General features: G+C 42.7%; 1 protein-coding gene across 1 annotated transcript; it reads right to left on the bottom strand.

Moving 5' to 3' along the window:
- Positions 1-3,425: 3,425 nt before the first annotated feature.
- Gyf (GIGYF family protein Gyf) lies at positions 3,426-24,734 on the bottom strand. The gene is made up of 22 exons (XM_080268278.1): positions 24,630-24,734; positions 23,744-23,893; positions 21,244-21,458; positions 20,604-20,833; positions 18,653-18,830; positions 17,258-17,599; positions 16,259-16,685; positions 15,467-15,646; positions 14,400-14,509; positions 13,984-14,290; positions 12,988-13,332; positions 11,832-11,941; positions 10,437-10,653; positions 10,109-10,320; positions 9,238-9,334; positions 8,544-8,747; positions 7,667-7,855; positions 6,571-6,729; positions 6,195-6,375; positions 5,737-6,024; positions 5,105-5,331; positions 3,426-3,714 (listed from the first exon to the last, which is right to left on the bottom strand). The coding sequence occupies exons 1-22, from the start codon at positions 24,732-24,734 to the stop codon at positions 3,598-3,600; spliced, it is 4,590 nt and encodes a 1,529-aa protein (XP_080124404.1). The 3' UTR covers positions 3,426-3,597.

Here is a 24,734-nt window from a genome sequence, read left to right as displayed (position 1 = left end):
TTCCTCTGCCAACACTGAGTCCTGCCTTCCATATTTCTCATCTCCCTCTCTGAATGATCTGAGAGTATCCTTCCTTCTCTACTTTTTTGTTGTAGGTTTCAGGCTGCCATCACAAAAATATTTCATGCAACATCTTCCATCATCACAGCCAATAGGGAAGCATCAGCAACCTACTTAATGTGACAATAGTGTGGAATAAAAGCAAGAGAAATTTCTCCATTCCAAATATGTGACTGCTTTCATATGGATTTCTAGCAATTTTCACACTAGGTATTTTTTAAATTTTGAACATGAGATCCTCCATCAGGGACTACAAAAACTGACACATATCTGAACAAGATTATCTCCATGTGGGTTTGTACACACTGCAGCACTGATTAAAGATATGACGATGAGTATGAGAATGCAGAGGAACGTGACTGTATGCAAATGAGGTATCTTGAGACTGGTACAGGGCAGGCTTCCCGCGACTGCCACAGTCGCAGCTCCAACCTTCAAACCCCCGACGAGACAACCAGTGTGAGAGCAGGCCGATATCACAGATAAATTCATCCTTAGAGATACTCCATATTCCTATTTGGCTTGTCCTGTCAGCTTGTACAGAGAGGAAGACCATGAGACTCATCTTTATGGTACAGTACACCGAGTTACTTATTATATAATCATCTTCCTGACTTCTTTTTCCCACCTAAGGCTGGGTCCAGAACACAAGGAAAGAGAAACCACGAAAGATGAACTATCGGCAAGACTCCCAGTGAAAGTTCTCTGTATTCCTGGTAAAAGTTCTCCATTTCACTTGCACCTACCAGGAATTATAAAGGCCTATCACACGATTATTTAGGGCACTTCCCACCACAGCACACACAACAGCATTATTTTCTTTTTACACACCTAAGTATTAGGTGCAGTTAATGATGAATGTCATGCATTTATTTGCTTTGTATGATGTTTTCAGTACCGTAACATTTTCCTTTCAGCTGTTGTTTCACTGTGTACACACACACAACACACACACACACACACACACACAAACACGTTATTTATCTCTACACTTCTGTAGTTTCTCTTTCCTTGTTCCTGGATACTACCTCTCCAAATTTTTAGGTGGGAATACAGGTCAGTATAACGGTGGTGGTCAAGTGATTACTCTGCCCCAATTAGAGTGATGGCCTACCAATGTATGAGTTATATCTCAATTAGGTGACTTTATTCTTTTTTTTCCAATATGTAATACCCCACAGGGAAGTATGCTGATCATCTACCCTTAAATGTATTAAACTACAATAGTCTAGCCTCAGAACACCAAAACAATAGGAGGATTCCTAGCACATCTTCCTTACCTACCTATCATGCATACTGCACATCAGAATTCTTTGATATGTTTTTTAAACCTTTTTAATATTGATGTATGTTCAGTCTTAACATAAGAGAACACTCCTGTGCAATATCAAGAAATACATTGGTAGGAAAGAGGTGTTTGGAGGGCCTACCAACCTCACAGTATTACACTTAATGCCCCATCAGGAGCACAGGGGCCTGGGGTAAACTTCTCGGTCCATACATTTAAAGCAAGAATGACCATTAACTTGCCCCTTAGTGGGTTATACGAGCAACAAATTCCAACGCCACCCCTTACGGGATTAAGGAGTCTGGCAATAGATAGATAGATAAAAATTCTAACCTCCACTAAAATTTATTGCACTGAGTCCAGACATCTTTGTACTTTTTTATTTCCTTTTAACTATCTTCTGTGTATTTCGTTCAGCTTGGGACAGACTTTACAAACTGTGGGTGTTGACACTGAAATACCCCTTTCATAAGTTGAATAAGTCTGTTAGCAGCAGGAATAAACAAAAAATTGCATCACCCAATTTAAGAGAGCCATGCCCTTTATGGGGAGCACCCAGCTGGAACCTTATTCTCTTTTGACATTATTTATCTTGCTACTTTCAGACAATTTATTCAGCTCAAAAAGAGGATTTGACCTTGTTAACCCTTTCATTATTCAACTTCCTTCCAAACTCAAGTAAAATTATCTGACAGTTGACTAGAGAATAATATGCCAAAGGAGTAATGGACTTACCCCACTAGACCACCAGCATCTATTCCTTGCCTACTAACACCATCAAAATACCCTCCACATCACCGGGCATCTATTTCTTTGCCTTTAACGCAACAAAAAACACACACTAAACCACCAAGCATCTATTTCTTTCCTTAATAAAATCACTAGACCAAAAGGCATCATTTCTAGCCTTAATAAATCCATGACCACCAAGCATCTATTTTTAACGTACTAACATGATCAGAATACACTTAAACTCCATGGTCATCCCACCCCACATAAGCTGACTTGGCCTTATTTTTCCACAGTACCACCAGAGTAAAGTTAAAATACTATTTGGCTGAACATTTATGCACAACAACACAGGAAGGAACACCACCTGCGGCCCAGCCCATGTCTATTGAAGCATCTGTCAAGTTCAAGACAGATCAATGCAACTTTTAAAGAGAGAGTCCTTAGCCCCTGTTGTACAATGACCTCTTTCATATCGCAGTTTCTCTTCTCTTCTATTACCACTGGATGATTTTACTGAACTGGCATCACACTTCAATCTTTCTACCAGCAGGTCATATTTATTGTTCCAAGGTACCTTTTGGACTGATGGTTTTGGAAACAGGTGTTGGAAACAGTCTTCACTAACCCCTTAAGCAAATATGCTATTATATTCATGTTACTGCTAAGCAATTTCATCCATGTCAGAAGAGATACGTTGGACTGAGGGGTAAAAAAAATCTTTGAACATTATGGGACAGCCAACCCTGAGGGTTTCATGACTTTTTTTTTTTTTTTTTTTCTTCCACATTCAAGATTTTTCTATCATTTTTTCTCAAGTTTCCTTCACATCCATTATTTTTTCTCATTCATAATTTTTTTCCATGGTCTTTAACAGCTCCGAGGCAGGTTTCAGACTGGTGATGCACACTCATTCAACAAACTGTTACTACATATCATTAGCAAACCAGTGTTTTTTAGATACGGCAACTCTTTATAGTAGCCATTATCATCTCATAATTACAGCTGTATAGTACTTGTAACAGAAAATTGTGACATATCAGTGTTATTAGACTGCAAATCCTGAACTGAAATTGAAAGGGGGAAGGGAACTGTTGAAGTGGTAATTTAATTATCAAAGCAAAAAAAAAGGAGGAAGGAACTGTTTATAGGTAAAAATTTGATGATCATCACCAATGCTTAAGAAGAGAGGGCAGTCTAATAAAGCATTACATGTAGACAAGATAAATACAAATATAACAGAACACTCCACCACAATATTTCAAATGAACTCTGATATCTTCCATCCAACTTCAAACTGAAAGCTTTCTCTCCAAAAACACACACAACCATACATTTCCCTCATTTATCAATTCACCATTAAGTCCCTCCAAAACACACACAGCCATTATCTTCACTCAATTACCAATTCCTCAGAAAAAGAAGTGTGATCATCCCGTCCTTCCTGCCTCTTGACTGTCGCTCATATTCGTGTAGCAAGGCAAAAGGTGGAGAGGAGACGAGAGCAGATGGAAGTTCCCTCACTCCACATACTCCCTCTCACCAACATTAATTCGCTCATTGGAAGTCACATTGAAGCCCAAAATGCTGCTGTCTACCTTCTGCATTTTCTTCTTGCTGGCTTTTTTGCTCCGTGCCTGCCAGGTGAGGAAAAATGAATCAGAATGCAATCATGACAGTGTCAATTTTGCCGTGAATTACAAATCTTCATTATGTGTCAGCGATGTGTTCCAAAGTATCACAACTTTATTCTCGCAACCAATACTGTAAATGGGAGGAACCCAGTGAATCAGCTTTACTGATGCCAAAAAAGAAGACCTAAAGAAAAAAATATATAAATAAAATAAATAATAAATGCATAAGCACACATAGGAGGACTTTCGGCATTCAAATATTAGGGGTAAATCATACCCACAAACTGAAAATGAGTTTAGTAGCAGTAGTAGTAGTTACAGGCCCAGGCTCAACTGAATGTGAACCCAGTGGACTGCAAGCTAAAGTTACCCATTTCCTGCAGTCCATCTTCATTCTTTGGGTGAAAGGGAAGGAACTGAAAGGATATTTGTATGATCACACAGAGGAGCCACCTTGTCATATCAGTGTCCCCATATGCAGGCATCCCTCTCCTGCACTGACACTGAGTTTACTGCGATGATACAAGAGTTGTGACCTGGCCAGGACCTGATGAAGATGCAAGTCATTCTTTCATTCATTCATCATCTAATCCTGTGATCCTCCATGAGAAGCGTAGGAGCCCGGGCCCAGGTAAGCTGGTCCTGACATTTAAGAGGAGAGTGACCAGCCTCACTCATTCCTGAGTGGCATTACGTGGGTAATAAACCCCAACCATCCCTTGGATATAAACCTGCACAGGCTCAATGCAACTGGAGCACCTTAATTAACCCACTAAACCATTAGGCGCCATAAGTTAGTTATATGGTTACCACCCAACATAGTAAATGGTTTCCTGGTGTACAGGAAACCACTTGGCTTGTCACTCAATGTAGAGTCACCTGTAGACAGAAGGAAGAGGAAAGAATGAAGGAAAGAAATACAGAAGAGGGAGTGTCAAGTCACCCGTAGGCAGAAGGATGAGGAAAGAATGAACGAAAGACAGAAGAGGAAGGAAGGAAAGAAGGAAGGGAGTTGGTGAGGCTACGAGGCTGATAAGAGACTGAGTTGGCTGGATGAATTTCGTGCAGAGAAGTGCATAACCAGGGAAGTGCACCCCTTTTCAACATGACAGCATTCGGACTGACTATCAGATAGGTATATGTGAAGCTACAGAATGCTGTGAAATATTTTTTGGCCTATCAGATGAAGCTACAATTCCGTGGATTTGAACGGTGACTGAATGGAAGCATGGCCCATTGAACTGGGCAAACTTAGGCTATATGGACAGTGCTACCCCTCACCCTGCCCTAGGGTGGGAAAGGAGGTCTGGATGATGATGATGATGATGATATATACATACACATAAAACTATATATGTGGGGTATTACAACACACCAAGCAGCACTGACTAACCTTAACTTCCTGAAACTCTGAATTTGTTGGGTTGATTGCTGGTGCTGGAGCCAGGATGTCGTCATCCACCTGGCGTTCCTTGTGGGCATTACGGGCCCGACTGCGACGTTCCAGGTACTGTTTGGCAAACTCTTTCACCTCCTTCCCATCACCCAGGTATGACCTGATGTAGTCATGCACCTCGTATGGAGACTCAACCTCCGCCAGAAACGTCACAAATGTTGGGACTGGTGGGATAGAATGAAGTGCTAATTCATGGGCATTAACTGTACAACACCTGCATAAACAAAATATTACACCTTATGTTCACATATATATCTCATTCAACCAACTTTGTCCCCCATCAATTCTCTAGCCTTGCAAATTTCAAATACATCACTCTATCAATTTCATTAACCACATTCCTGAAAGTTCTTTGTCACCCATGCTTTCTCCAACCTTCAAACTCACATATTGTACACTCACCACAGCTACTGATATTTCAGTTTTTCATTTAAGAAAAGTCTTGATGAGAATAATGGTAACTTAGCTAAATTTCAAACAGTCTTGCCCCAACCAGAGTGGTTCCACAAATAACTTAACATGCCCCAGGTCCAACAAAATGGAAAACACAAAATATGGTCTCAACTCACTGTCAATGGATGCATGAACCTTCATGGTGTTAAGCGAAGTCTTGCACCACTGAGTGAAGGTGTCAGCTGGGGACATGGTATCAGTAAACAGCTTCTTGACAGTATCACTCTCGTCCTTGCCCTTTTTCTTGTTGACACGATTATTGGCACTGGGGTTGTTGGGGTGGGTGGCCTGGGGTGCCTTATTGCTGGCATGGTTGTGGTGAGCAGCAGTGGTGGGCTTGGTGGGAGTGCGACCGCTTGTAGGCTTGCTCACCTTGCTTGGCTCTGGGTTGTCCCAGAACCCACCTGTTGTTGCACACCAATTGTAATAAGCTGAATTTTACTGGCACAGAGAAACCAATTTTAATCATCACAATTTGCATAATCAGTTTTAAAGACAAAAGCAGGTTCATTCTGCCTGAACCCTGACCATTACCCTGTAACCACGATCCATTCTCCGGCTTCTGCAAACTGACCTGAAGTTGTGGCACTGTCTGCGTGGTTCCAAATGGACGAGTGGTCATTGTTCCAAACAGAGTGGGCAGGGCTGGTGGTGGAGGGCTGTGAGTGTGTGTTGTTGCCACTGGTCCAAATGTTGCCACTTCCTCCACTGTGATTACTTGACCCTGATGGCATGTTATTGCTGCTGTTCCCCCACTGTCAACAACAAACAAGGTTAGTTCCCATCTATCTCCATCCCTCTTCCTACTCTCATCACCCTTCTTCCCTTCTACCTATTACCCTCCCAACTTCCCCTACACACGTCTTGTCTCTCCATATCATAATCCTTACCCACACCTACACCACTTATCTCCCCTCCCTCCTGCCAACCACCCTACTGCATGAACATACTTGCTGACTGGATGGATGTGGTGGTGGTGGCTGTGGTGCACCTGATGATGCTCGGCTGGCCCAAGATAGATTGGACATGGCCGCACCCCACACTCCAGCCGCCCCTAGGCTCATGTGGCTCACTGCTGCCGCACGCTCTGCTGCCTCCTTTTCCTGACGCTGAAGGAAGACAACACACACACATATTAATCCGATGCCATGCTTCTTAACCCTTGGAGTCCATGTCACAGCTCAGACTGTCAAACAAACCTATATGCACACTTCTTAAGTTAGGGAATCCCCATACTGTGGTTGGTCATGATACAGCTGAAGTGTTCTGAGGAATGGAAACTAAACCATATGCCAAAACCGGTTGAAAACTTCTCAATAGTTGCTAGAAGCTGTTGCTAAATAAGGAATTTAAGTCATGTAATAAGATCTGTAATACTGTAATATGTGAGTCTCAGTTCAGACTTGGACATTTTTGCAAGTCCTGCGATGGCATCAACCATTTTGTTCCAAATGGTACTTGAGTTGTTGATACTCACCCCAGTCCCTCTGACTGCAGGTTTTCATCTTGAAGAGACAATGAAAACCACTATAACCAAAGGGGTCACTATATACTGTGTACTGTATTATTTTCTTGCAGTAACCCTTTTCTCCACATTCTACTAGTGCTTTCAAAAGACACCACAAAATCATTAGTGGATGTACAGGAAATCCACAGCACCTTACAATACCTCCTCTTCAAGAACATTCTGTTTATCTACTCTGCTAATCCCACAGCAATTTAAGATAGCAGTGGTAAATTGTCTCAGGTTTCAAGAGTAAAAACACTGTCCCTCCACTACAAGGGGTCTCTCCTACAATTAGTAAAATTTTTGGCCAAGATTTTTTTGTCTTTACATTAACAAGGGTACACACAGTTTTTCCTAACCTGTGCACCATGAGAGGGTCTTCCTGAGATTCTAAAAATAATCTGTTGGCAGCAAAAATGATTAAAGAAAAATTATCACTCACAAGGAGGAAGAGAAATGACCAACATGCATGGGGTGTGAAGGAGATGCATTGGCAAACTTTTAATCCTGACTGCACCATGGACGTAATTCCACTGTACCTTCTTGAGCTCCTTCTCTTCCTCTGCCTGTATTTCAAGCAGTGATTTGACAGGCTGTGGAGGGGCAGGGTTGGCATGGGCACGAGCAGCCCACTTGAGCCCGCTACTCTTTTGCCGTGCTTCCTCCACTGCTTGCCGCTGTGCCTCACGCTGACGCTGCTGCTGCATCTGCATCTCCACCTCTCGCTCCTGACAACAACCAAGACTGTCAGCTCATAGACTCAACCTATCATCATCAACCTGACTTTTCTTCCCACCTACAGTTGGGATGAGGTACAAAATCTCATTTTTAACAAATAAAGACATCAATTTTTGTCCACAGCAGAATCTAAAATCACAAATGAAACTCTGTAAACACTACTGATATCAATTTTTCTTTTAACAGCTGAAGAAAACATCACACATGAGAACTACATATAATCGCAATCAAAAGTTCACCAACATTTTCCTGGTAGCTGTGGCTTTGGAATTTGTTACATGAAATATGTGACAGCAATATGAAGCACAATGAAAGATCATGGGGAGGAAAGATGTTCCTCAACATTCAGGAAGGGATGAGCCATGTGGAAGGCAGAAACCAATTCTGGCAGAAGAATGTTGCAAAATTCTGCCTGTGGCAGTACACATAACAGTACATGCAACAATGAATGGTGCTGAAGTGGTATATCTTCACATGGTGGCACTGATATAACTGGGTGGTTCTACTGCCCAGTTATACAAATGTCTCTCAGTTTCTCCCTATGCCACAAATGAAGGAAGGTAGATTGCAGGACAATTTTAGTCTGCAGTCCACTGGGTTAATATTTAGGATGAACCTGGGGCTACAATATTATAACTACTGTTACAATGACTCCTCTTAGCCTGTGGAATGACTGACCCTGCGTTCCTTCTCCTCCTGGGCACGCTGTATATCTGCCAGAGAGGGTGGGGGAGCCTGGTTGTTCTCAGAAGGGGCAGGAGTGGGGGTTGGGGGTGTCCAAGCAGGAAGGATATTCTTTAGGTGTTCTTGTAGCAGGTGTTGCTGCTGCCGCCGACTCTCATCCTCTTCTGCTGCCTGCCTCTGACGCTCCTCTTCCTCAACCTGATGCACCATTAACTGGTTATTTCTGGATGCCTTATAGCCCTATTCAGACTGGGGTGCTTTACAGTATGGCTCTATGATCTCTATGAGGATGAATATTAAAAAAGTATAATCCTGCTGGTAAGTAGTATGAGCAAATGAGCAGTGCTGGATGCTGTGATTACATACGTACATAAATAAGATAAATCTTCAATCACCTTCACTCAAAATGGAGAAAGAAAGAGAGAAATCCATTCAACCATTTCACCTTTTATCACCTCCATTAGGAGCAAAAGAGCCTGATGCTACACTATTCTGCCCGGACATTAAAGACAAGTGACTTTTCTCTCCCTCAAGTGGCATTATGTGAGCAATAAATCCCATATACCCCTCAAATATGAAACCCCCATGAGCCACATCAAGCTAGGGTGCCTTAGTCCACTAAACAACCTAACTTGCACATGACATGTCTATGTTAAAAGTCACAAAATGAGTGTAACCAGCAACCCACCTGTTGCATGTGTCTCCTCTCCTCCTCCAGTGCTATTCTCCTCATTTCTTCCTGAATCTGGGCTTGTTGTCTTGCTTCCTCTTCCTCCTCCTCTTGTCTGCAACATCAACACAAGAATGTACATCTATCTATCTATTACCAGACACCTCAGTCCCATAAAGGGTGGCCATACTGATACCAAAATAAACAAGAATGTTTACTCCTTACAGAAGTGGAATGATTCTGAACTCAGTTTCTATTCTAAACACACACTTTTACCCAAATCACTTATCAAAACTTACTTCCTTCATATCTTCCAGAAACAGCTCTTTCTTATCCTATTCACTCTACACACTCCAAAAATATTCTTCAACAATCCCACTTCCCCTGTTCTTCCTCTCAACTTTTTTGCACTCAAGCCACACCAGCCTTGCAACCGTATGTTACATAGAAGCTAACACATTTTCATACAATCCCACTGCACACTTCTTCCTTAGATTTCTAATTCAAGTCAGTGTCTCCAAGGCACTAAAAATCATTCTTCCCTGTGTCATTTTACTTTCCACTTCCTCTGCACATTTACCTTTTTTCTATTACTGAACCCAACTCACTCAACTAATCACTTCTGTCTCCATTTCCCAGCAAATCACACCAAGACCCAACATCCGAACAACCATCATGCCCCTAAGTGGCATTAAATGAGCAATAAACTCCACCCTTTTTATTTTAAAACTCAAGAACCACATGTCAGCTATAAGGTCAATGTCCAGTGTAGTAATCAGTTTCCTGGGCTACATGATAAACCATTTGGCTTGTCATCCAGTTGTCACTTGAAGGCACCACCACCGAAGTACACACACACACACACACACACACACACACACAAAATCACCTTCTCCTCTCCTCCTCCTGTTTCCTCCGCTCTTCCTCCTGCTGCTGCTGCTTTCTGGCTTCCTCCTGTCTCCGTGCTTCTTCCTTCCTCTTGGCAGCCTCCTCCTGCTGCTTCTGGTGCTGCTGTTGCTGTAGCTGCTGTTGTCTCCGGAGCTCTTCTTGTCTACGAAGCTGTTCCTCCTGTCTTCGTTTTGCTTCATTTCTCTGCTGGTCCTGGTGGGAAAAGTTCATACTGAAATGCAATGGAAACAAAATTTTACAAAGATTACAGCACAATTATCAATTCAGGATTCAGACAGTACTATGTCTCTCATATAAATGAGGAATACCTGTAGTTTCCTCTGTTCCTCTTCCTTACGCATCTTCTCCTCCTCCTTGCGCATCTTCTCCTCCTCCAATCTCCTCATCTCCTCTTGCCTCCTAATCGCCTCCTCTCTCATCTTCCTCCGTTCCTCCTCCAACCTCTGTGCCTCCTCCTCGTGTTGCCTCCTCAGAGCCTCTAGGTTACGACGCTGCTCCTCTTGCCACTTCATTTCCTCTTTTATTCTTAAAACGAGAGCAAAATATTTAGGTTTCTTCATCATCAACATCCAAACCTCCCATTCCCATCCTCAGATAGGGTGAACCAGGGTCAAGGAGGCCACAAAAAACTAACAATGAAATACTAAAGTTTGCCTAACTGAACTGGCCACACTCCCATTCACTCACTTTTCAAGTCCCTGGAATCCTGGCTCTTATATTTTTGCAGTAATTTGTTCTAATCCTCATTATAAGTACAGGCTGCACTGCACATTATAAAGAAAGTTCCAGTTTCATGTGGACCTAATTGGATCATAATCACCCTGACCATTTTGTCACCTAAGGATGGGATGAGGTAAGATCAGGAAAGAAGGGAAAAGAAAACACAGCCACACATCAGTATGCAATGGGGTTACATCGAGCAAAAACTCATCGCATAACAATTTATCATATGCCAAGGCTCCTGTAACATGGGTTCAATGAGGATATGTTGGGGGACAAGGGCCACTTAACCTGAAATCTCAAAAAAAAATTTACCCTTTTAGGCTTGCCCTGAGTGGCACTAGCAGCACCACACTTTCAACCTGGGATAGCATCATTGCCAAATGTGATTTCCAAGTCACAAGTTTCAGTAGTTCTATTTCACAGATGAAAATCATCATCATCATCTAGTCCTGTGTTGCCCCATGAGGAGTGTAGAAGCCCAGGCCTAAGCGAGTTGGTCCTGACAATTATGAGAATGACCAGCCTCACTCATCCTTGAGTGGCTTTAAATGAGCAATAAACCCCAACCACCCCTAGGATATAAACCTACACCAGCTCACATCTGATTGGAGTGCCTTAATTACTCACTAAATCACTAGGTGCCATAATTTGGTTATATGGTTACCACCCAGCACAGTAAACAATTTCCTGATGAACATGAAACCATTTGGCTTGTCACAAAAAATTCAGCTCAGTTGATGGCTAGGTGTAGTCAGATTGGAGGGTTGGTGTTAATTAACTGGTAACCAAGGAAACTCATTCCTACCTCATGACAAAACCTCCTTCACTGTCACATGACCACAACTTACTATCCGAGCCGTGGGAGCAGCCAAGTTCCTTCACATGTAACCAAACTGATTATTATAACAAAGAATTCCTGTATTAATCATGAAGGGAAAAGAAGGAAACCTCCCAGTAATACAATGTCATCTTAATCTCACCTAAGCTCTTCCATTTTTAGTCTCTCCTCCTCCGCTCTCTTCTGGTCTTCAAGTCGCTTCTTCTCCTCCTCCAATCGCTTCTGGTCTTCCTCCCGCCTCCGCTGTTCCTCCTGAAGTTAGTGCACCCCCAATATCAGCATTCTTGTTTTATCTTACTTATGCTTTCAACTATTACAGCATCAGATATCATGCTTTTTATTTCCAATTCTTATCATGAAGACATTATTCAGCTTCGCAGGAGTATGGATGAAGAGAGGTTGACTATCAGAGTGTATGTGAGTGGGGTGGGAGGAGACAGGCCATTACCAGTGTTGAAGAGCCAACTGGACAGGACAAAAATAAACCTATGCTATTTTTGCCCTAACCTTACCTCAAAGTGAAATCTCTCCTTCTTGAATATTGTGAGTTGTAGCTGCGTATTACTAGAATGACGCTAGTACAGTATTATCATTTGCTCCCAATGAAATAAAAGAAATCAGATGCAAAAGAATGAAAATCTGGGCTACACTGAGGTAAGAGAATTATATATTCCCACACTAAAGGGGGTATGTATTACCTGGCACTGTGAAAGTGCAATGCATTATCATCAAAATGAGAATTTGTATCAACACCTGGAAATGTTGTTTACTGGCGGAGATACAATTTTGACCGAAACAAAGATGGCCCAAGTCAGTCCTTAACAAGGATTCAAAGTTGGGCCAAAATTATTGTATCAATCATCCTGCCTCTTCCCACTTGCATGTGGGGTAAGGTCGGGTATAGAAAGCCAAGAAAAGGAAGAAATACAATAGCAGGAGAACTAATCAATAGCATGCCCAATGAAAAGGACCATACATACAGTCACAAACCACTCACTCTCACAAAATCCCGGCTCCACCTGATATGTGTACATAACTTTAACAAATGTGGGTGATGCTAAATTGGAAAGCCTAAATGCAGTGGCACCAGTAAGACCAGATGGCTATGATGCCTGGTTATACAAATATCCTTCAGCTCCCTCCCTGTCCCCTGAAAGGATGATGATTGATTACAAGAGAAGGGCAACTTCAACCTGCAGCCCACGAAGTTCATGTTCAGGTGAGGCTGGGACCACAATAAATGTGTGTACTGTATAATTCTTACATTTCAACGAATCATGGCACATACAATGTATTACCATCAATTGTTCCTGCGGTGCAGCCTGCATCTTAGTGAGCTGCTGCATCAGTGACTGTATAGGGTCAAAGGGTTGCTCTGGTGGCTTCTCCATGCTGGGTACACTGCTGGTGGGTGCAGGGGTCACTGCCGCTGCAGCTGGTGCCACTCCTGGTGTACCCAGTGGACCCAGAGGACCCCCAACTGGACCCACCCCTGGCTGCTGGCCTCGCTGCAGCTGCAATAACAACTTCTGCAGAGGGTTCTCGGCAGTGATGGAAGTGGCAGTGAGCTGGGATGTCAGCAGACCATCACCAGTGCTGGTTTGGGCTGGGCTGCTGCTGTTGCTGGCTGCTGCAGTAGTTTGCTGCAAAGTATAAGGAAAATACTTTTTATACTCCAAATTTTAGTGGGAACATAATTAGAAATATATTTTTCCTACAGGACAGGTGCTGGGGAGAGACGCCTTCCTGCTGTGGCAATGATGCAAGCAGGCAGCTGCCTCCAATTCAAAAATTCCTCTACTCCCTCCCTTTCCCCCCAAAAGGCACATGGTCGACTATGGTACTTCAGCCTGCAGTCCAGAGGTTCAAGTCCAAATGAACCCTGAGCCACAATATGATGTTTACTACATTACTTGTACTAAAGATCATAATATATTGCCTCCATCATTTGTCAGTGAAAGTTTAACAAAATATTACTCCCTATCCAAATGAATGTTTGTAACTGCTATGAATTAACTGGGATACATATGTAAAGTTAAAATCTACATCTATAAAACTTTCAATCTGATTATGGTTTTTGCTAAATTTCACTTACCGGGTATCTCAAAAAATTTAACTTAGCTCAGAAGTGGTTTGTCAAGCCGCAGGGGTTGGATACTCCCTTCAATAGCCCCCACTTTCAGGAAACTCCCTTACCTGAATTGAATCATCTGAAGGTAGCAGGAATACACAAAGTATGTCATCAGATAGAGAATGTTGAAACAGATAATAATGTTATATGTTTCAATACACACCATTTGAGCGACTAGGGCTTGTATGGGGTCTTGTGGCTTTGGAGGCGGTGTTGGCTGTGGGGGCACTGGCAGCAACCTGGGGTCCGGCCCTGGCACCACTCTGGGGTCAGGAATGCTGGGAGTCACCTGGGTGCTTTGACCCAAGGATGGGGGCGGTAGGGAGGTGGCAGGAGGCACAGAGGCAGGAATGGAGGGGTGAGGTGGAATCATTGTCATCATGTGCTGCATGAACAACTGCTGCTGTTGAATGGGATTCAAAGAGCTCCACTCATCCATACTCTGCAGTTTTTGCAACACCTGTTGCCTGCTGCAACAGTAACAATCTTGTTAGCCCTCCTGATATATAAATAGGACATCATTACAATCTCCAAGTATATACAAAAATGTTATAACTTGCATAAGTCCCTTAACATTACCTGGCAGCCATCTGTTGCTGGTAAACTTGCTTCTGCAACATATATGACTGCAGCAACTCCATCCGTTCCCGTTCAGCTTGTTGCTTCTGTGCTACCACTATTTCAGTCAACTGCAACATATGGCAGTAATTACATTATACTGACCCTGTTGTACCAAGAGGCTGCGTTTGATAAAATCAACCACTTATTTATCATATATCCAGTCAATTACAACACAGGTTCACAAAGGATACATTTATGGCCAAGAGTCACCCAACCAACAATGTTTAGTTTCTAATTTGCCTGAAACGGTAATTTTTTTTTTTTAATGCGAGGAAGAAGGAACCAAAGGCCATGAGCCCGCAATAACAGTTCCCTCCAAGAGAAAAACAATACACAAGAGACAGCCAAATTCAAGATCCGATCATTTCGAGATGCCTGGACACACTGCGTTTGAAAGACTGGAGATCATAGGAAACAGGAAATAGAGACAGAGGGAGACAGTTCCAGAGTTGACCTGTTGCATAAATGAAGGACTGGGAGTAACGGTTAACTCTTGCATTAGAGAGTTGGACAGAAAAGGGATAAGAGTTTGCTGCTAAACGGGTGCTGCTTAATGTCAAAAGTCTAAAAATTAACTTCCAACTAACCTCAATTAACTCATCAGTGACACTGACACTAACACACCCAATAATGAAGGAGTTCAAAGGTTATCTCAGAACAAATAAATGACTACACTTCCAAGTCGGCGATCAAATTTTCAAAAATAGCGACTGTACTGTACACTGACCAGTGAGGATTTGTTTAGGATCATAATGATCATATAAGCAAAAAATGCAATAATATATTTGGGGAGGGGGGAATCCTTACTTTTTAGTCATCATATAAGCACTTCATCGTATACCAGTTCATTGCAAAATGAGGGTTTGCTGTACATCTAACAAATATACTACTATAAATTAATAATCAGCTGATGCATAGGGCCACCTCAAGATAACAAATGTCTAGGACCCTTCCTTCCTCCCCTGAAAATGTGGGCTCCCAGGTATAAGCTGTAAGAATACTGAATGGTTTAGATATTTGCACACCTTGAGGGGAGGAACAGGTGGACCAGGAACAAACGGGACACGGCCAAATATTCTGGTAAGCTCCCCCAGCTGAGCAAACTGGTCATCACACTCCCGCCGCAGAAGCAGGCTTGCCGTGAAGTACCCCGCCTTGTACCACTCGGCCATGTCACCCGATGAGAATGGACCCTGAATCTCACCCTGTAACAGGTACAAGAAAGTTTAGATATATGCCGACTGACTGCATGACAGATACCTATTAGACTGACCGACTGACCAGATAAATTTTTTTTCATCCCTCCGACAGGCACCTGAACACTTAATTCTTCTATCAGTCAGTTATCTGATATCCTATTTTGCTAAAACGTCCACAATGAACTGCAGAACCTGCTTAGTAAATTCCACTACTTCTTATAAAGCAGACTTGCCAGTTCTCCCAATTTATGAAAACAAGTGTAAAGAAAAGAACTAACATTTTGGAACACATCCTTGATTTACAATGAGGACTAACTGTATATAAATTACTGATCTGTTGCAATTCCTAATGGTGTCACCTGTGGAAAGAATGGAGAGTTAATGACAAGGAGAGTGAATATGAGTAAGGTTGAGGTGGAGGGAGATACTGAGGATGGGGGGGGGGGAGTTAAGAGGTAAAAGAATGAGGATGGGGGGGGGGGAGTTAAGAGGTAAAAGAATGAGGGTGGTGAGAGCTAAAGGGAGGGCAGCCTGACTGAAGACACGGTGGCATGGAGGCAACTAGTTTGTGGCCATTCCTTCCATCACTAATACATCTGGTTTTTAACATATAGTCACCTGTGGGTCAGTATAAAACCATTTGTCCTGTGGTGGTGAGTGAGGGGGGTGTGACGGTGGGTCGGCATGTGGCTCTACAGGTGCAGGTGGTGTGACCCCTGTGCCAGGTGAGGGTGCCTGGGGTCTGTGGTCATCCTCCTCCACCAGCTTAGCCACCAAGTCGTCTGCCACACTTCTCATATGCTCCAGCTTCTCCTCCTCCCCTTGGTGCTGTTCCCTCTGCCGCTGGTGCCCTTGACTCACCACTGGTACTTCAGGGTTTGACACGACCACCTGACTCGGCCCTTGGATGACTGTGCCAGGGACAGTAGGGAAGGTGGGATGAGGAGGCTTGCTATCCCGCCCACTTGCCTCCTCCTCGCTGGCTTCTCCATTGACTAAAGGCTCCCCACCCACACTAGGACCACCAGGACTCTCCTCACGTACCGGACCTTCAGTTTTACTCATACAAACCTGCAAACATCATGATTATCTAACTCACATGCACACATCATCAATTAACTACAACCACACTTGGACAAATGATTATTTATCTATCACCACACAGGCAAAAACCATTATCAACCAGTATCTGCAGACAGAGTAACCATCTATCAGAGTACCTGTAAGCTCAATTACCAGTGTTTATCAGCACACCCCTAAACATCATATATACCGGTAATCAATCAATGCAAGTTATATTATCCTTCTCATATCTATATTTAATGTTAACTCCCACATATTTCAAACTATCTACCTATTTCAACACCTCACCTATCTGCAGTTTACAGTCTACCATACTTTCTACAATGCAAATTAAACTGAACCCATATCCCTTTCCAGAGGATAGGATGGGAGTTAAAAGACATCTGTACAACCAGGCAGCTGAACTGTCCACTTATATCAGTGCCACAACATGAAAGGTGTCACTCCCCCTTTGATATCTTAAGCAAGCAGAATGGATCATTTGGTGGTGGTGGTGGTGGTGGGGGAATCTAAAACATAATAGTGACCAGTGAATGTACCTCTGGTGTAGGAGTGGTCTGGTTATTGTGAGGTGTGTGCCTGGCCTCGGAGCATGGGTGGGGGGACTCCCGTTGCACTGTGTCCTCCTTTACCCCATTCCTTCTTCTGCCCAACTCCTCTTCCTCCTCTGCCTCTGCCTCTTCTGCTTCCTTGGTGGCCGCCTGAGCCCTGTCCCCTTCCACTGGGGCAACCTTGGTTGGGCTGGATGACTTCCTTCGCAGTCTGCCATTACTTCGCCCTTCACCCGTGGGGTCATCTTCGTCTGACCACCCAGGTCCATGGAAGGCACCAGACGAATCGAAACTCCCACCCTTCTCCTCAGAGTTCTCCGTCGCCCTGACAATATACCTGGTGTAGGCACAGGTCATACAAATCAGCTGAATGCCCTACATAACAAGTGCATCATCCTATACACCCTTGGCCATATACAGCCACTGCTCCCTGAGCTGTAATTTCCATCCCTGCTTTGTGTGCAAACACTATTCCATATATTAAGAAGGCATTTGCATGCCACTGGGTAATGTCTTTTGTACTGTGATGAGTCAGACAAACCTGTAGGCATGGTCTAACTTATAGTTGTCCTGTACTAATAAAGTTCATACTCCACAACAGAAACTTTACTATATGTAAGAGAGCACATATTCAATAAAGCACCAACGAAATAATTTAACTGTACTTAACAACAAAAAAACATTATAAGCTAGGTGAGAGGATGAGCTAAAATCCACTGATGAATCATTTGTTTTCTAAGAGTGAACATAGTGGTAGGTGGGGGGGGGGCGCTCACGATCCACTCACTCGATGTAGTGCTGCTTTGGGTGTCTGCCCTTTCCTCTCGTCCTTCCTTCCTCTTCTGTCTTTCTTTCCTTCATTTTTTCCACTTCCTTCTGCCTGCAGGTGACTTTACACTCTCTCTTCTGTCTTTCTTTTCTTCATTCTTTCCCCTTCCTTCTGCCTATGGGTGACTCTACACTTGAGTGACAGGCCAAATGGTTTCCTGTTCACCAGGAAACCATTTACTATTGGGGGTGGTAACCATATAACCAAATTATGGCGCCTGGTGGTTTAGTGGGTAACTAAGGCGCTCCAATCACACTGAGCCAGTGCAGGTTTATATCCATGGGGTGGTTGGGGTTTACTGCTCATGTAATGCCACTCAGGGATGAGTGAGGCTGGTCACTCTCATCTTATGTGTCAGGACCAACTTGCCTAGCCCTAGGCTCCTATGCTCCTCATGGGGCAACACTGGATTGGATAATGGATGGATGGATAGATTAATAATTACAGCCAATGCCAAGGAAAATTTTTCAATATTCCAGCACAAAAAACAATGAAGCTACCACAGTGGACTCTTCACAACCATAACTGCTACAGCATAGAGAGACTCACCACTCAGGGAGGTTTGCATCTTCATCCCATGACTTGCGTAAGTGACCATCCTTCTCATCCCATGGTTGGCGGAGGGGTCGAGAACCAGGTGGCACCCCTCGGCCTGTTCCCCGCCCTACCCCATCCTCCCACTCACCATCCAGTCCATTTTCACGCTCGCGCCACCCACACCTTGGACCTGCACGATTGGAATATGTAAATTAGATAAGGAATAATGATTGAAAATGCATTTCTAACAGTTTCCATTTCAACTGGTTTCAAGCCATGCTCAGTTGAATATGAACTCACTGGAATGCAGGCTGAAGCAGCCCTTCTCTAGTCCACCATCCTCCTTTTGGGGACTGGGAGATGAATGCTTGTATAACCAAGCAACAGAGCCACCTGCCCACATCAGTGCCACCAAGTGAGGGCACCTCTATAAGCTCCTAATTAAACAACACTTGTACAATTCATTCACAGGCTAATATTCTAAAACTTCATCAATATGGCATACCTTGACTCATGCCTTACTAGTTACCAGTGGCAAAATAACTGGCTAATCAGATGTACTGTAATGCAGAAATTTAATGTTTTAAACACACACACATTCATCTACAGCTACAGGACAATCAAACCTACACTTCATTAAGGGAGAAAAAGAAAAAAAAAATGGCTATCAGCATCATTTTTTTTTGCCAAGTTTCAATATTCCAGATGCTTCTAATTCAACCAGTAAAACAAAATTAGGATGCTATTTGGCACTGCAATGTAAACAAGAAAAGTCACTGCTAAATGCTCTCATTGGCTTGGGGGGAACCAATTACTGTATCCTAGCTGAGACAGGACAGAATTTACATCAAGAAATTGTATGAAAAACTAATTTTCAATTCTGTTCAAGACTCACCTTGCATTACAAAAAATTTTCTTAAAAAAAAAAAAAAAAAAAAAAAAAAAAAAAAAACTCCTATAGGGTATAACTGATTATTTCACTTTTCTACCCAACAGATTATATTCATCTGCTGTCTCATACAGCAAGAGTTACAATTAACCAAATCTTAACCTCCCACTGTGAGAAATTTCTCCTGAGCTCAACAGTCTAACAGAAAGATTAAAGTAAATACTGTCACTACTCGTTATATGTTGATTCGGTATACGATAATTCGCTACAACGATAACAGAAAAGTTCCACCCCAAAATTCAATTTGCAATGAATTTCCCACTATAACACTGTTGCCCTTGAAAAATTTCGTACGAAACGCCACGCACATGCAAGGTGACAGTTGCTTGTCTCAGGCAAGATGGCGGCCCCAGCATGCAGAGCATTGTTTTGGTTCAGTTGCGGTCCCGCCACCCCTTCAAAGTCCTGTCTTTTCCACTTGTTCACATGTGCCCCCCTGCTATTGTCATCTCTCAGCCAAGCATCGTGCACAGTAGGCCTATACATCATGTAGCACCAGGCCAACATTACTCAGGTGTGACTGTCATGTTGTTGCAACGATTTACTGTACGTGAGTAACGCCACCTGTATTGGTGTGGTAGTGTTTGTTTTGGTCTTGGAGACAACTTGGACCAACACAGGAAGTGATTAAGGTGGGTTGTCATTTTTGTTTCAGTCTTGGGTAGGTGACTTTGGGAAGTTGAGTTGACATAACCCCCTTTTTATAATGTGTTTCAATCTCCTGAGTTACGATAAAATCGGTATACGTTAAGGCATGACCTGACGTAACCCCATCGTATAACGAGTAGTGACTGTAATGGCATAGTCTTTATACTGAAGGGATAAATAATGCTAGGGTGTAAACAAGAGATTCTGCTTATTCTAACACTGACTAGTAAACTCTCCTGATTTCTTAATTATTAGCACTTCACTCTTCTGCTTCACCATACTCAAAATCACAGACATTTATTATTGTGATGTGAACTAAGTATTCTCAGCCACCATCTTCTTCCACGTACCTGCCCTACCACCTACCCCACTTATCGGTGCGTGCGGCGGCTACCCCCCGCCAGCGGTCACTGTCTTCACCCTCGGTGGTGCGGTTCCTCCAGTTTTCAGTAGATGCACGTCCCTGCTCCTTGCGGGGAGACACTGCCCCGCTCCGGTCCTCCTGCCCACCCCCACCCCCAACTGTGCCACCAGGGCCACGTTCAATCCACACCCGCTGCTCGTGCACACTCTGAGACCTCTCAAATGGCTTGTTTCTGAATACAATGTAAATATTCTCACTTATCTGTGATAATGATATACAGTATTCTGAAGTCATCCTAACATAATTCTGTATAAATTAAAATAATAGTCCAAGATCAAGTACCAGTATAAAAACTAAAGTTCTGCAGACTTGTTTCAGCAAACTGGCAAAAAGTATATAGCAGACTGATTTGTAAATCAATAACATCATCAAAGTTCAAAATAAACTAAACAAGCCCAGGATCACAGTTTCTTTTCCTGGCAGAGAACAGGGAGTGAGCAACAACAGTTCAGAACCTCTGTGCTTGTACCTGGGAATGACCATTCAATCTTCTGTCCATACAAAAACTAAGGGTGGGATTTCAATAAAACACTGAACACATGACAGCGCAAACAGTATAATGAAGGTAACAGGGATCCTTACCTTAGGTTTATACCCGGGGGTCCTGTCTCCCTGGGTCCACGTGGCTCGCCTTCATCATCGTAACTCAGGCCTCGCGTGTAGTACGAGCCTGTGCCCCTTCCCCGTCCCCGCCCACGATCCACACTACCACCACGTCCCCGCCCCACCCCATTGACTGGGGCCCGCCCAGTCTGACGAAGAACTGCATCACTGTTTACCCCACGCTGCCACATCCGCTGATGGTACAACACAAAAGTTGCAACATCATCCCATCGCACATAGTACTTAGCAATACCTTACCATTACTATTTACAATCTAATCATCATTATGTCCTATATTCCCACCTATGGATGGGTTGAGGTAGAGTTCAGAAAACAAGAGAAAGAATGAAAGAGGAAGAACTATCAATTGCATTCCCAATGAAACAGGCCAGGCACATATAGACTGTATATGAACACCATTCAAACTGCCAGAACCCTTGCTCCTCAAAAGACTGAAACATCTATACATACAGGCAGCCCCTGAGTTACGACTGGTCGACTTACAATTTTTCAACATTCATGATGGGTGAAAACGTGCTTCAAATTTTTATCTTTACCCGGGCTAGCGATATGCGGTACGATACTCTCGTGATGCGGGCTGTGGCAGCAAGCCGTACCTCCCAGACTGCCATGCGGTCGCTAGTGTATACAACCAGTACTCTGTAGTGTTCTGTGTTGTTAGCATTTTTTTTTTGGTTACTACCCTGAATCTACATTTGAAAAAAAAAAAAAAGGTAATGTAAATGAGATGTAGAATTATTAACTGGATAAAAAGGAATAAACTGAGATGATATGGACATACTCAAAGTATGAAAGCATACTGTAGTGAGGTAAAGACAGCCTTTGAAAGTGACACCAAAGGTAATGTTGGCACGACAAACATCTCAGGCAACAGGGAAGAAGATGAAACGGTATACTGGAGAGAGAGAAGAAAGAGGAAGAGGGGTGTTTAAGAATGATCGGTACCGGGTATGTGAAGACAAAGTAACCTGGAGATAGTTTTTTACAGCTACATGGCCATGCCCCAGTAGGGTGTTCCCACAAGGTAGCAAAGGGCATTATATCGACAACTATTGGAGCACTCAGTGGAAAGCACCTCTCAAACATGGGCAAAGTAATTTCCAAACCACTCTTCATAATGGGGCACTCAGTGGAGTGAATCTCTCCAACAATGGCAAAGTAATATCCAAACCAAACTTCATAATGAGTTTGGTTTTCTCATTGCTGATTAGGGTTTTGCAAACAGTGTTTTACTGATCCATAATCTGTAATACAATCCGGATCAGTCCCAAAAGTTAATAGATTGTTCCCTGGGACATGGGATATCTACCCACCAAATTTGGTCCAAATCTCTCTCAGTTTTTGAGTAATCCTGCTAAGCCAAAAAAAAAACTACTGTAACAAACAAACAGGGGTGAAAACATACTCTCCTTGTTGGAGAAAATAACAATGATCACATCATCGTTTCCCTATAACACTGCCAGAAATGTCTACCTGTTTCCAGCTTCTTACACTGTCTACACATGCTGCAAATCTCAAAACTGTTTCACAGCTACTTGTCTTACATACCTGTACATAAATCCTTTATAAGCAGTGTTCCATGCTTGATGGGTGAGCTTTGTTTACCAGATGGCTACTTTTCCAAGCTGTATTTGATCATTTAAAAAAAAAAAAAAAAAAAAAAAAAAAAAAAAAAAGCTGACAACAGTAAAACTCCTACAGTAGCTAATAATGGATACTTTAAAAGAAAATACATACCTTTCCAGAACTGGAAATTACAATAACCACTTCAATCCAAAATACTGTATGTACTTTTCACATTATTCGTGTTAATGATGGGTAATTTTTGCAGCTTTGGGAGGAGTGTTGTACAGTAATGAAATGGTTACTGGACATTGTTTGCAATCCCTCTGTAATTACGGGTTCTCCTAATCTGAATAAATTATGTATAAAGGTAGCAAGAATCAAAGCAAAATTTTAACCTTGATTGGTTAAATCCCCACTTTTTCCCCCAATCATTCTTGAGTAATGGCACCACCCTCAGATCTACACATCTAGCTTTAAGTACTGAATATTTGAAAGATAACACCACAGTTATAAACTTTACTCAAAAACAATATAGGCTAAAAACTGCACTACCTTTATGTCAGATGTTTGCCTCATATTTTTCAGGCTAATAACCAAATATTAATGGATGAAACTTGACCTGGATCTTATTAACGTCTGTGGTTCATAATAACCTTTTCAAGCTAACAATATTCTTGCTTCGTTCTTGCTCACTCTACATGAATTTTTTTTTCATCTTTGATCTCTAGTAATGCACAGGTCAGTTATGGACAGAATCCCTTTCAGTTCAAAACAGTTCCCTTTAGCTAAACGTCTAAAAATTAATAAGTGCATCATGGCAGTGAACTAGTTCCCTTCAGTGTGATTAATGCATACAACACATGTCCATCTATGCCACTTATCATGTACACACCTGTTCCTCTTCATTCATGGGTATGAAAGCCAGAGGTTCCTGCGCCTTGTCCACATAAAGTGAGCCTAGTGTGTGCATTCCATCCGGTGGACTCTGGTGCTTGTTAAACAATGCCAGCATCTCCTCCCGGCCGTATCGATGCTCAGCTCTCTGAAACACACACACACCATATGAGATCATATAATATACTCTACCTCTATCAGGTTCCAATAACTCTCTGATGAATAAAATTTGGCATTAGCTGGAGTTGCTCCTGCCCGGAGAAGGTTAATGATGACAGTGCGGTATTAACTCTTCCAGGATCAACTGGTGTTAGCTGGAAAAGAACAGAGTTATTCCAACCACCAGTGGGTAAATTTAACAATAATACTCCATTAACTTTTTCTCATGTTCAAACTGCCTATAACCAATTAAAGTGAAAAAAGTATGAGAAATCACTCCTAAAAACAAATATTAAACAGCTTTTAAAGTGAATATTCTATCTACATATTGCTAGACACCTTAGTCCCGTAAGAGGTGAGTATTGCTGATACAGTATTTAAATACCATGTAAAATAAAATGATAACATGCTTCCTCATGAGCAATCACTCTATCTTCTGCTGCTCACTGTAGCTATAGTAAACAGTATGTTACAGTATTCAGCCACTGAGCTATGTGAAGTCTGCCACAAGATAGTGAAATTCCAAGGCAAGTTCAAGGGAAGAGAACTAAAGCAGGACTTACTACTGTTGAAGTCCATACCTTGAGAGGAGTGATGCCAGTGCTTATAACCGGTAAAGTTCATACCATGGTCGTGGTAATACCATAGATTTTAACTAGTAATGTTCAGAGCTTGACCTCTGTAATGGCAGGGTTAATAACTGTTAGCTGTGCTAATGTCCGTACCTTGGTCTTCGTGATGCCAGGGCTAGGGGGCGGTGAGGACACACTGCCACCATGGGACAGTGCCCGCAACCACTCCGGACCAAATTTCAGTGCCGTCTCTGACAT

Source organism: Coenobita brevimanus, chromosome 27 (genome assembly GCF_032717465.1).
Source record: "Coenobita brevimanus isolate Jiangsu-jjx chromosome 27, ASM3271746v2, whole genome shotgun sequence".
Taxonomy (NCBI): domain Eukaryota; kingdom Metazoa; phylum Arthropoda; class Malacostraca; order Decapoda; family Coenobitidae; genus Coenobita; species Coenobita brevimanus.
This window is presented reverse-complemented; position numbering and strand designations above follow the sequence as displayed.

Excerpts from the sequence above, each read along its gene's own strand:
- Gyf (XM_080268278.1), bottom strand. The coding sequence starts at position 24,734 with ATGTCAGAGACGGCACTGAAATTTGGTCCGGAGTGGTTGCGGGCACTG. Across the intron at positions 14,291-14,399 it reads CAGCAACAGATGGCTGCCAG|CAGGCAACAGGTGTTGCAAA; the intron begins GTAATGTTAAGG and ends TTACTGTTGCAG. Across the intron at positions 11,942-12,987 it reads CACCGCAGGAACAATTGATG|GAGGAACAGCGGAGGCGGGA; the intron begins GTAATACATTGT and ends CACTAACTTCAG.